At 37.5% G+C, this 13,197-nt stretch overlaps 1 protein-coding gene across 1 annotated transcript; it reads left to right on the top strand.

Annotated features, from left to right (window-relative positions):
* Positions 1 to 10,230: 10,230 nt before the first annotated feature.
* LOC112178759 (50S ribosomal protein L18) lies at positions 10,231 to 12,226 on the top strand. The gene is made up of 2 exons (XM_024316971.2): positions 10,231 to 10,478; positions 11,680 to 12,226. Exons 1-2 carry the CDS (start codon positions 10,308 to 10,310, stop codon positions 12,073 to 12,075), a joined length of 567 nt encoding a protein of 188 aa, XP_024172739.1. The 5' UTR covers positions 10,231 to 10,307; the 3' UTR covers positions 12,076 to 12,226.
* Positions 12,227 to 13,197: the final 971 nt, after the last annotated feature.

Raw genomic sequence — 13,197 nt, 5'->3', positions numbered from 1 at the left:
GGCTGCTCTGAGTTCAACCAAGAAGACTTGAAGCCTTGCCGACGTCGGAACAAGGAATTCCGATCGGGTCCAAAATCTACAAACTGAACTGCCTTGCAGCGCCGCCGTGGAGGAGAATCGGCGCTAGAGGACACCAGAAGGACGACCAGACGGAGGAGACGATCCTATCTGGAAAGTTTCGTCGCCGGAGACCGCCGCAGTTCGCCAGAAAAGTCGGGTCGGATCGACCGGGTCCGGGTCGGGTTAGTCGGATTATTTCGATTCTGAAGGTGCAGCCGAGAGAGAAGAGAGAGAGAAAGTAAACTTCCGAAAATGGAAGTAATGAAAATAGTAAGTTTCCAACTTGGGAAACTTCTATTTATACCAAAATGGAAATTCTTTCCAATGGCCATAACTTTCTCATACGAACTCCGATTTCCGCGTTCCACATGACCATGAACTCGTATCAACACGCTCTACAACTTTCGTGAAGGAAGTTTTTGGAGAATCCCAATGAATAAAAAGTCAACCTTTGGCAACCCCCCTAAAACCATATTCTTCAATTAATTATTCGCCCGAAACATTTCCGCTCCATCCACGAGCCATGAAACCGTCCAATAGTTATAAAATTAATTCCAGAAAATCCTCTGAAAATAATTACGAATTTCCGGGGCATCACATTCTACCCCCCTTAAAGAAATTTCGTCCCGAAATTTAAACGTACTACTCCCAAAAGTACGCATAAACCAATCTCAAATCCAATTCTCGATCCCCAACAAGAATTGCTCTCTCCATACAGCCTCCACACAACAATGAGCTAGTCAACCATACAGAATGAAATTCAACCACCAACGATGGTTGCACTCGCACTTTGAGTGATCCATGTGCTTTAAGGACTAGTCCCCACCTCTCAAGTACCACCTGCCTTGCTCGAACATGGATACGGGTAGCCCACCTAGTATCGCCACCCTAGGTTTTTTTTTTTTTGGCAAAGAAACTGAACACTTAATTATTTTAAACAACAAATATTAACAAGGAGCCAAACTAGGCTAGCCATAACAAACAAAAAGAAACAGAAAATAAGACCACGAGACCGAGACCAAGAAAGCTCAAACAAACATAACCCATGCCATAAACAAGCCAAGAGAAATACACAACAGATGATGATGCGACGGTGATCAAGTCGCACAAATTTGAACATACATCATCCAACTAGATCCGGTGAACTTGAGGGGTGCCGGTGACAATCTCGATCAAAGAACACTCAAAGACTCTAGTTTCAGAGAAACAAAGAATATCAAATCAAATCATCTCCACACACACACAAAGGTTCAGAGGCGGATGTCCGCGAAAAATGTTAAACTGCGGATGTCTATTGTCAGCCGTCAGATGGGATTAAATGAACTTCAACGGCCCAATGCATTTATGATGTCCTTGTACTTCTTCGCATGGCATTTTTGATCAGCGATTCTATGCCGCCGACTTTTGGACAGTAAACTAGCTCATTCTTCACCTTTCTCCTTCTCCTTCTACGACCGTGAGATGGTCATGCCGTCGAGCATCTTGACCTTCCCTTGACTATTTTCTCGCACAAAAAGTTCCAAATCTCGATGGCATTGTTGGAATTGGGGATCGACGTGGATACCATTACTCTGTTCTAATTCAATACCGTCGAGCATCTCGACCTTCCCTTGATTCTCAAATATATTGGAATTTGATCATCTGGCCGTCATTTCCATTTTGCTCTCTCAAAGTTGTCCAGGTCCTCCAAAAAAAACAACAACAAAGACCTAACTTCGGCAAATTCTTCAATCTTTCACTTTTCCACAATTTCTCTATCGGATGATGATTGTTAGTTCCTAATTATACATGGGTCTTAATTGATTTCGTTGTTTGACTCCATTAACACTGAAAAGATTGAATTTTTTATTACCTCCTAGCTTTGTTTGATTGTCTTTCTTCTTTTTGTTTTGGATTTCAATTTATAGCTCTGAAGAACTTTCTGGGTTTTTTCGTTGTGTTTTTGTTTTCAAAGTTCTGAACTTTTTCGAAATATGGGATAGTCTACTATGAGGAATATAGGTAAAGGGTGCCGATAAAGATTCTGGCAGCGATGATTAACATGCTGCTAACCAGAGGCTGGCTCTGGGAAGCAGTGAAGGATTAGAGAAGATGATGGAATTTTCTTTAAACCAACCAATGGCTAACACGTATTTCGTTCACGTTTTTCCAACTTACGGACGTCCTCTTCTGACCATTGCTGTGCGTATATATATATATATATATATATATATATATATATATATATATTGCATACAACAACCTATTTTGAGATATTAACATGATTATCAAGTTTGAAAAACAAAAACTTGCTTTTGTTTCTTAAAACTAAGCTTGTATCTTCAACAAAAGCTTTTAAACATTCATGGCTTTAACTTAGCAAAAGGGCGCTTAACATTGCAGCATGGGTCATATAAGGCTTAATTAGTTTATTTCTTCTTACTGTACATGTATTGAATGGACTAATTTTTAACATGATCTCTACTGCAATGGTTATGTGAAAAGAAAAAAATGGAATAACATGTGCTTTGCCAAACAGGTAGACATGTTATTGGAAATGTATGTAGATTGATTGAAATGTATTCTATGTTCTTTTCTTGGTTGGAGAACATGGTTCTTTGAATGTTTTATGAAATTCATATTTAAACTGAATACATTTCATACATAAAACTTAAAGCATAAAACTTTGTGTGTTTTGTTTTATCCTTTCTGCGATGAACTTGACAACTCCCATTAGAATCCACACCATGATTCCCCTTAGTGGTAGCAACTATAAGAAATGGAGGGAGGACATAGATCTCTACATCATTAATCAGAGTGTAGACTGGGTTTTGACTGTGGTTGCACCACCTGCACTCACTGATGAAAGCTCAGACCAGGACAAGGCTTACAACAAAGATTAGAGTAGAGCAAACAGAATCTGTAGGTTGACCATCTTAAAAACCATGTTTGACATAATCAAGGGTGGCATCCTTGATAAAGAGTTAGCTGGTGAGCTCTTGCAGGCTGTTGCAGAGAGATTTACAGTTAGTGAAAAAGCTGAGATCAGCCTGCTGCTAGGAAAAACGGATGACTATGAAGTATAACATGAACACCAACATCAGAGAATATATCATGTAGATGATAAATATCTCAATCCACTTAGCTGCCTTGAACATGGGACTGGATGAACAAGTTATCATCACCCTTGAACTTAAATCTCTGCCAAACCAGTTTGATAACCTGCAGACTACCTACAACACCCAAAAGGACAAGTGGTCGTTGAATGAGCTGATTGTAGTCTTGGTTCAGGAAGATGAGAGAATTAGAAAGAATAAGGAGTACACTACAACTGTGAATCTGATTGCAAAACACCTCAGTGGAAATCTGGAAAGGGAAAAGGGAAAGCCTCTGCTTCTACTGCAAATACCTTTGCTGCTAGCTCTTCTACGAACCCTAAGAATGTAGTAAACATGAAGAAGAAGAGCGTTAAGTGTTTCTTCTGCAAAAAGGAAGGCCACATGAAGAGAAATTGTGAGGAATACAAAAACTGGGCAGTAAAGAAAGGTAATAACTCAACCTTTTTTATTGAGGTTAATTTAGTTAATGTTCAGCCTCATACTTGGACTTTAGACACTGCCACACATGTGCATATTTCAAACTCTATGCAGGGCTTCATAAGGAGCAGATTGCTAAAGAAAAATGAAGTGATGATCAGTGTGGGAAATGGGATGACGGTAGCTGTGAAGGCTATTGGAGATGTTAGATTGGATTTAGGTTTTGGACAATTTTTCATTCTAGAGAATGTCTATTATGTTCCCTCTATGAAGAGGAGTTTAGTTAATTTCTGTTGCTTTGTTGGCTAGAAAATATTTAAGCTTTTTTGTTGATTTCAATAAAGATATCCCATAGTTCCCTAGTTATTGGATCTGGTTCTTTTGTGAATGATTATTGGCTTTTGAACTGCGCTTATGCTAAAGAAGTAATGATGATTGAAAGCATAGAAAACTTACGTGGTAAAAAGAGAAAGTTCAATGATAAATTAGCTTTTTTGTGGCACAGGAAGCTAGGACATACATCAAAAGATAGGCTGAAACAACTAGTTAAGCAGAATGTGTTGCTTGAGTTAGATTTCACAGATCTCATAGAGTGTATTGAATGCATTAAAGGGAAATTTGTTAACCACAAGAAGAAAACATCAGTAAGAAGCACAGACCTGCTAGAGCTGATACACACTGATATTTGTGGTCCCTTCAATATAGAAATAGTGTGTAAGAATAGATATTTCATCACATTTATTGATGATTTTTTTGGGTTCTGCTATGTCTATCTCATATCAGAAAAGTCACAAGACTTAGAAAAGTTTAAGATCTTTAAAGCAGAAGCTGAAAAGGAGTTGAATATGGAGATTAAAGTGGTGAGGTTAGATAGGGGAAGAGAGTATTTTGGAAGATATACTGAAAGTGGACAACACAAAGGACCTTTTGCATTGTTTTTAGAAGAAAATAGGATTAAAGCACAATATACAACTCCTGGAACACTTGAGCATAATGGTGTTGCTGAGAAGAGGACCATGACACTTTTAAACATAGTCAGAAGCATGATGTGCACTTCTGGCTTGCCTATTTTTCTATGGGGTGAAGCACTTAAGACTGCAAACTACTTGACAAATAAAATCCCGAGCAAGGCAGTAGATATGATTCCCTTTGAAGCTTGGAAAAACAGAAAACCTAGTGTTGGTCACACACATGTATGGGGCTGTAAGGCCCTATAATCCTACAGAGAGCAAGCTCGATTACAAAACAGTTTTAGGGTTCTTTATAGGGTATCTAGAACACTCAAGAGGTTACAAATTTTATTGTCCTTCACACTCCACCAGAATCATTGAGACTAACAAAGCTGTTTTTCTCAATGAGATTGAGTATTCTCTTAGTTTTAAGGAATTATAACTTGTTCTACAAGAGGAACTGGAAGCCACATTAACTGAAACTGAAATTTTAGCTCACCTAGAACCACTTTAAATGCCTGAAATACCAACAGTTGCAGCAACAACAGCTCCCATTATTCAAAATGACCATTTTGAGCATGAACAGAACATTGAACCAGTAGTGCAGCAAGAATTACATGTTGAACCAGAAACTCAAGTTCAGAATGTGCCGCATGTTGTTGCTGAACTATAACCTTTAAGAAGACCACAAAGACAAAGAAAGTCAGCTCTTGCAACTGATTTTCAGATTTATCTTCAAGATGCTGATTATGATATCGGGGAAGTCACAGATCCTACCTCTTTTAGACAAGCCATAGAAAATGAATAGAGTGAACAATGGAAGAAAGCAATGGTTGCTGAGCTAGAGTCAATGGAAGCTAACAAAGTTTGGACACTAGTTGAGCCCTTAGAAGCACACAAACCCATTGGCTGCAAATGGGTGTTCAAAACCAACTTTGTATAGATGGAAGCATTGAAAGGTGTAAGGCTAGGTTAGTGGCCAAAGGCTTCACACAGCGAGAATGGGTAGACTTTAATGAAACATTCCCACCAGTGTCAACAAAGGACTCTTTTAGGGTGATCATGGCACTTGTAGCTCATTTCAACATGGAGCTGCATCAAATGGATGTCAAGACTGCTTTTCTAAATGGAGAGTTGCAAGAAGAAATTTATATGAAACAACCAGAAGGTTTCATTGAGGTTGGAAAGAAGCATATGGTTTGCAAGTTGAACTGATCCATTTATGGGTTGAAACAAGCTTCAAGGCAGTGGTACTTGAAGTTTGATTATGTGATTAGTGGCTTTGGTTTTATATAGAATCATGTAGATGAATGTGATTATATGAAATCAGAAGGTAGAAGCTTTACTTTTTTGGTTTTATATGTTGATGATATACTTTTGGCTAGCATAGATATGAACATGTTGAAGAAGACCATGTCCTTCTTGTCTCAAAAGTTCGACATGAAGGATTTAGGTGAATTGAAGTCAAGAGAGATAGTGCTAGAAAAGTTTTGGGGCTGTGCCAAGAGAATTACATTAACAAGGTGCTGAAACGTTTTGACATGTCAAACTGTTATAGAGGATCAGTACCTATGTCTAAGGGTGACAATCTGAACAAGGATCAATGTCATAAAACTGAAAGTGACAAAGAAAGCATGAAGAACAAGCCTTACACTCAGTTGGTTGGTAGTTTGATGTATGCATAAGTGTGCACAAGACCTGACTTGGCATATGCAGTTGACATTTTGTCAAGGTTTCAGTCAAATTCAGGCTGTGAGCATTGGATTGGGGGGAAGAAAGTGCTTAGGTACCTTTAAAAGATCAAAGGTCATATGCTGGTCTATAGAAGCGTCACAGAATTGGAGGTGATTGGCTATACAGACTCTGATTTTGAGAGTAACTATCCACATTCAGGAAAGTCTACTTCAGGTTATGTGTTTATGCTTGCTGGAGGAGCTATAGCATGGAGAACTGTTATACAAACACTTACGGCAACTTCAATTATGCAAGCTAAGTTTATAGCAATATATAAGGGTGTATGTGAAGGCTTATGGTTGAAAAATTTTCTGGTGCAAACAAACACAGTGGACAACCTTGTTTCAAGGCCATTGAAAATTTATTGTGACAGTTCAGCAGCTGTTTATTTTACCAGAAATAATAACAGGTCAACTAACTCCAAGCATATTGATCTTAAATACTATAGTGTCGAGGAGAGAGTTAAGCATGGAGAGATTGAAGTGTTGAAGATTAACACATTATCTCAACTAGCTGACCCCTTCACCAAGGCTTTGACAGTTGCAGCTTTCACTCAACATATCACTGAATTGAGAATTTTACCTTTGGATTTTTGATTCTAGTGGGAGTAGTCACAGGATTAGTGGGAGTAATATTGCCACTGTTTTTTGGATGTATGTTTATCTTTTAAATTGCTTTCATTGTATTCTTGAACTGAAAATTGTTACTGAGATTTTCTTTTCTCAGTTTTGAAGTTAATAAAGCTGATATTTTTTTATCCATTATCACTGCAGCATATTGTTTTTGTTTTGAGCTCATGTTTTAAGTTATTCCTCTGTGACCAATCTGTGTGTAATAATTTTTGGTTGATTGTTTTGAATTAAGAAGGAATAGTTCAGTCTAGAATTGAATGAACACATACAAAAGCTTTCTTATTGGAAGTTGTGTTGAGACTCAGCATACAGAGCCATAAGGAGGACCAATTGTACATGCAAAAATGTGAGTCCAGTTCATATTGTGTATGTACTTATTCACATTACCAGAAGTGATATATAGTTTGATATCTACATTGTTAGTGATGCTAAATGAGCTGCATTTTATAATGTAGTTTTCTTTTCTCATTCTGCATTGTGGTTGTTGAACTTGAGTATCACTAGTTTACAAGTTATAAAATTGCATTGAAGTCTTATGTGCACTAAGGACAGTGACTACATCTAATCTAACATGATTTCTTGTCAAGTAATTAATAGTTGTCCAAGTGGGAGAATGTAAGAAGTAATTTGGACAAACGAGGGCATTGACAGTAATTGTGACTAAGCAGAATTTGTTACTAATAGATCGATTTGTAATTTTGGACCTTGACTAAGTCTTGTGTTATCTAGATAGAATGCAGGATAAGGTAACTTGAAATGGCTTTAATATCAAGTTAATTATAAGTAATGTGGTTATGGGATAGAGTTAGAGTAGGACTCAAACACTTTTGATGGGTTAGTGGATTGACATACTCTAAGCACTACATAAAAGGGGTCCCTGTAGTAGCTTTAGAACTTGAGTTAAGCACTCTTCCCATTGAGAGTTCACATTAAGCATTCTGCAGAAGTTCTTCTTTTTACTAGCTCCAGTCTTCATCCTAGCTAGCCGCCTCAGTTCATCAGAATGGATCCTCAATGTTTGCTTCTATTATCTTTGTCTCGAGCTTGGATACTTTGAGTTGCTTTTGTATTGGTTGTAATGCCTGTTGTTTTTAAACGTTTTGTGGCTTAGTAGTATTACTTGAATGTAATGTAAGGTTTCAAGCTCCATTGAGGCGAGCTCTCTCCATTGAATTCCTATTGAAGATCATCATCGATTGCGTGGGCCGTTGGCAACAAAAACCTCTCTCCATTCAATTTCAAATGAAGATCGGATCGGGTTTGATTGGGTTCGTTCAAAAGAGCAGCAGATTTAAGTTTCTTCCACTGTGGATATGGTAGCCACATAAGGCAATAGTTTCGCCTCAGTTGACGTCCCCATCGGAAACATAACTAAAATGAGGAAATTCTAAATTTTCAGATGATTTTTCTAAGAGAATTATGATGAGCAGAAAAATCAAATGGTGATTGATAGGCAATTTTACAGTAAAAACTCTATTTGCAGGGCTTCCCAAATTTGATAATCATCACCATAGGCCACATCCTTCAAATCCAAGAGAGGTGCATAAATTTTTTTTGAACACTTTCAGGAGGAAGAGAAGACTGTAACATTTGAAAGTTCCACTCATTCATATCCTAGAAGTCACAAACTCTATTGTTCATATTGATTAATGCATTTGACGAATGGCCCAGCTACACTGCCTCCACCTAGGGTTTTTTTTTTTTCAATGAACAATGAGAAGTTTTGATATGCATTCTCAAGATTGGATTGGGAAACAGCCGGAGATTCTTGAATATCCCAAACTCGGGAATTGGAATCAGAATTTTGAAGAAGAAGAAGATTGGTGTTTTGGTGATTTATGCTTAATTTGATTTTAGGGGAAAAAGGAAGAGAAAGGGATAGGATCCTACAAAATTGGGTGAAGAATCTTAATTAGGGCTTGTTTGGATATAGGGATTTGGAAGTGTGGATTTGGATTTGGAACCCCCAAATTAAAATATGCCTGTTTGGCTTTTTTTTTATTTTTTATTTTGAGGTGAATTTGAATTTGAAATCAGCTCTTTCAAATTCACATGGTAATTTTCTTAAGAATTTGAAATAACTATGAAGAGGTAGTTATTTGAAATCACCTCTCTCTCTCTTTTAAGAAAACATTCTGACTTTTTTCTTCTCATCACTGAGACACCGACTTTCTCTCTCCTCTCCTCTCCTCTCCTCTCACTACTACAAACGCCCCGATCTCTCGTCGTACAACGAACCATCCACCTTGATGAGGCTCTCGATAACGAGTATAGCAGCTACCAGTGACGCAAGCCCCGACCAGATCGTGGGGGTGAGAATAGAGGAGGAGAGTATGGATCTAAGGAGCCCGAATCGTAGTACGGGCGAAAATCCGAGTACGAGGCACTGAAATCTGAGTATGGATCTGGATATGGTTGGGAAACTCGAGTACGAAGCGCTAGTCAGGTCAGGCTATGGCCGGAAGGCATGTTATTGAGAGGATGAGAGTGTCGGATACGGCCATGAGCCGCCCAGGAAGCTATAGGAGGCCAGGCTACAGGAAAGGGACCCGAGTTGAGAGTTCGGGTTATGGTGATGAACCGCCAAGGAGGCTTGGGTATGGAAGTCCTGGTGATTATGGGGGAAGGGAGGAGAGTGAGATGAGGCCGACTAGGGCGCCATGTTTAATTGCAAATCTAAATCTTCACTTTAAATCCAAACAATAGGATTTTAAATACAGAGGTTTTAATTATGCAGATTTTAAATACGTTAGAATTGAAATGCAAATCCAAATCTAAATTCTGTTTCCAATCGGGGCCTTAAGATAATGATGGGATTTGATTCGGAGGGATTTGAATGAAGAAGTTGTGTAATTAGGGAATTCTGAGAAGAGCTAGAAGAGAAATAAGGACGAAGAAGAGGATAGAATTTAAAAAAAAAAATAGAAAAGGTTAGTTTGGTCATTTATTCTTTCTTTTTTATTTTCACGTGCTTGCCACATCATTTTTTTGATAGAGCTGTGACGGAAAGTGGACGAAAGCTTGTTTTTGATATCAAAATATGACTTCAAGTATCACATTGGTAGAGCTGTGAGTGTAGATATCAAATTGGCCTTGACACTTAAGTTTTGATATTGATGGTGAATTTTTCTATATGAATGTGTTATAATATAATTGCAGTCAACTCTATTGAGTTTAATCTATAAAGTTATTTCCTTGATAAAAAAAAGGGCGGAATTAAAATTAACTCAAATTAAAACCTAATTACGTAAAGTTTAAAGACTAACATTTACCCCAATTTTTTTTTCCCACTTTCTTACCCTATAATTTTTCGATTTATTATCTGAAACTTTTATTTTCCAAAATATTTCTAAGCGACCCAACGAAACATTAGCCATTACTGAAATAGGCTGCTGCTCGCTTTGTTCTCTTAAGAGATGATGTCTTGTTCAGCTGCATCAAGTGGGTCGCTGCTCTCCTCCGAACTGCTCCCAACTCGTTCGACTCAGCGAGTTAAACCAGCTTCGCTTTCATGGGTTTCTTCGTTTCCTCTGATGAACATTTCCATGACCTCCATAACACTCCCTGCCACTCCCACACCCAACAAGGTACTCACTCACTTTGACAATGTTTTATCCTTTTAAAAGTACCTAATCTTCGACCAAGGAAGAGGTTAATATGAATTGAACTGGACTGAATTGAATGATTTTAACTTTATGGTTTTTACTGAATTTGTATGTTATTATGACTGGTAGATACAATCTATGTTTTGGAAATCAAATGTGTGTAAATCTGCCATGTTCTTGTTGGTTGTGAACGAATTATGGGTTTTCTGTATTGATTGCGGAATAATAACTACTAACTAATAAGTAACTTAAAAGTATACAACATTTAATAGATGGATTGGTATTACAATGTCATCTTTGTTGTTGATGCGATTCTTATGAGGAATATAGCTGTAGACTGTAGTTGAGTAAGCTAAGCCTATAATTGCTCTGGCTCCAATTAGGCTATGAATGAATCACTCCCACTAAAGGGTACAATTTGAAGTTATAGCGGTATGAGTATTCTTAAGTAAGTCGAAAAGATCAGTGGGATGTTCAGTAGAGAAGTTATTGTGGATGTTGGATTCTATTTGCTTTTCTTGAAATTGCTTGCTTCTGAATTCAGTAAACTCAATACTACACTCTAAAATTAAACCCGCCTTGCAGTCAAATATATATATATATATATGTGGGAGGATCTACTAATCAATGGCAGGACTAATGGACAAGCATATAGGTGTTGTTATGCCCTGTTGCATATAGGAACAAGTCCTTAGGAGCAACATAGCTACTTCCTACTTTCTGCAAGTTATCTAGTTATAGCCTTATAGGTACTTGGAGGCAACCTTTTTTATGATAGTTGTGCTGTATGTTCTGCCTGTGCTAAATTCTTTCGTACTATTACATACAGTACTTTTAACCTTTTTGATGATAGTTGTGCTGTATGTTCCGCCTGTGCTAAATTCTTTCATACTATTACATACAGTACTTTTTGGACTATTTGCTACTGTTGTTTTCACAGAATGTGAGATATATTTGGTATCTAGAAAAAAAAACTAGATCAGAGCAATTTCTTAAAACTTTCATGTCAAATTGGCCCTTAAGAACCCTTCAAAGAGGTCCCAAGAACACTTATTTTTTTCCCACTGTTTAAGACATTACGTAAAATGAACAAGTAAAGACCTTGATTACATTTTACCCTCTCCCCCCTGCTGGGAAATGCAGATATACATGTCTCACCCTCACTTTATACCTAAAATTGCAGATGTCAATTGTATGTGCTGCATATACCCGGAGATCTCGTGGTGAAGCTGCTAAAAGACCAAACAGGAAGTCATGGAAACAGAAGACAGATATGTATATGAGGCCATTTTTACTAAACGTTTTCTTTTCCAAAAAATTTATCCATGCAAAAGTGATGCATCGGGGAACAAGCAAAGTGATATCAGTAGCAACAACGAATGCGAAGGATCTTCGGACCAACTTACCATCACTCACAGATCATAATGCATGCAGAGTTATCGGGAGGCTTATTGCTGAGCGATCCAAGGAGGCAGATGTATATGCATTGTCTTACGAACCCAGGAAAGATGAACGAATTGAAGGTAAGCTCGGGATTGTTCTTGATACCATTAAAGAAAATGGGATCTTATTTGTTTGAAGTTGATCCCATACAATTTAAGCCATGCTAATTGCAAACGAGATTCTGATGTAAAATGTTTATCATTGTTTCTCAATGTAATCAATGTCAATGAGTGCATCACAGACTGGTTGCTGTTTGAATTTCTATATTTTGCTCAGTGCACACAATATGTAGTGTATATCTCCCTTCACACAATTATTCAGTAAACTGTAAATAGATCCAAACTAAAAGTCTTTCGGTGCTTATTTATTCATCAAACATAGAGTGAATAACCAGATTTAGGTTGGTCCGATTATGTGTGGACTTTTATCCAGAGCTTGTAATTTCTGAGTTTGGTTTAATGAAGCATCTTTCTCATCAGAAGAAAAAAAGGGAAGAAAAAAAAAACGGTGAAAGAAATACCAGGTTCTTTTATCAAATGGCTCTAATTAGAAGGGGAAACAAGATTGAAATGGAGACTGTTGCTGCTAGTTGTTTTGAAGAAATTTTCTCTGTTGAAGTTCATTGTGATTTGAGTTATTACATTCCCACTCTTTCGTGTCTGATAATGCTGAATTAATTATCGGGATTCCTGTATGAGGAAGCCAATTGGAATATACCAGGAGTTGGATTCATGAGATGCACGGACTGCCGGACAGTATTCCGTAAAGACTGCATATCACATTGCACCGGATAATAGGTAGAAGGAAGAAACTGTAATGGGGATTCAAGTGAAAATACCCTAGCTATGGTACGACAAGAAGGTGTGAAATCTTAATCTTCCCAACAAATCTCAAGTCTTCACTTGGAAAGCTGTGTATAATTCGATGATATTCTCCCTTGTGACTTCAACCTTAATATGGGGTATTATGAATAGCTCTGTGTGTTCTGCGTTTACTAAAGGGTAGTGAAATTCACATTTCTCATTTTACAATCCACACTCCATATTTTCTTAATTGATATCTTAAATTTTGTCTTTTTGTAAAAGACAAAAATTGAGAGTTTGCATTCTTAAAAAAAAAAAAAAATTGAGAGTTTGATATCATTTTAAAAGAGGAAAGGAGTGTGGATTGTAAATTTAAAGAGTGTAAATTTCATTATCCTTACTAAACTTGAATGGGTTTGCGAAGGTATTGGAAATAAGAGGAATGAGAAAAGCTA

The sequence above is a fragment of the Rosa chinensis genome, chromosome 7, assembly GCF_002994745.2.
Source record: "Rosa chinensis cultivar Old Blush chromosome 7, RchiOBHm-V2, whole genome shotgun sequence".
In the NCBI taxonomy this organism is placed as follows: domain Eukaryota; kingdom Viridiplantae; phylum Streptophyta; class Magnoliopsida; order Rosales; family Rosaceae; genus Rosa; species Rosa chinensis.
The sequence above is the reverse complement of the archived record's forward strand: the minus strand, read 5'-3'. Positions and strand labels throughout refer to the sequence as shown.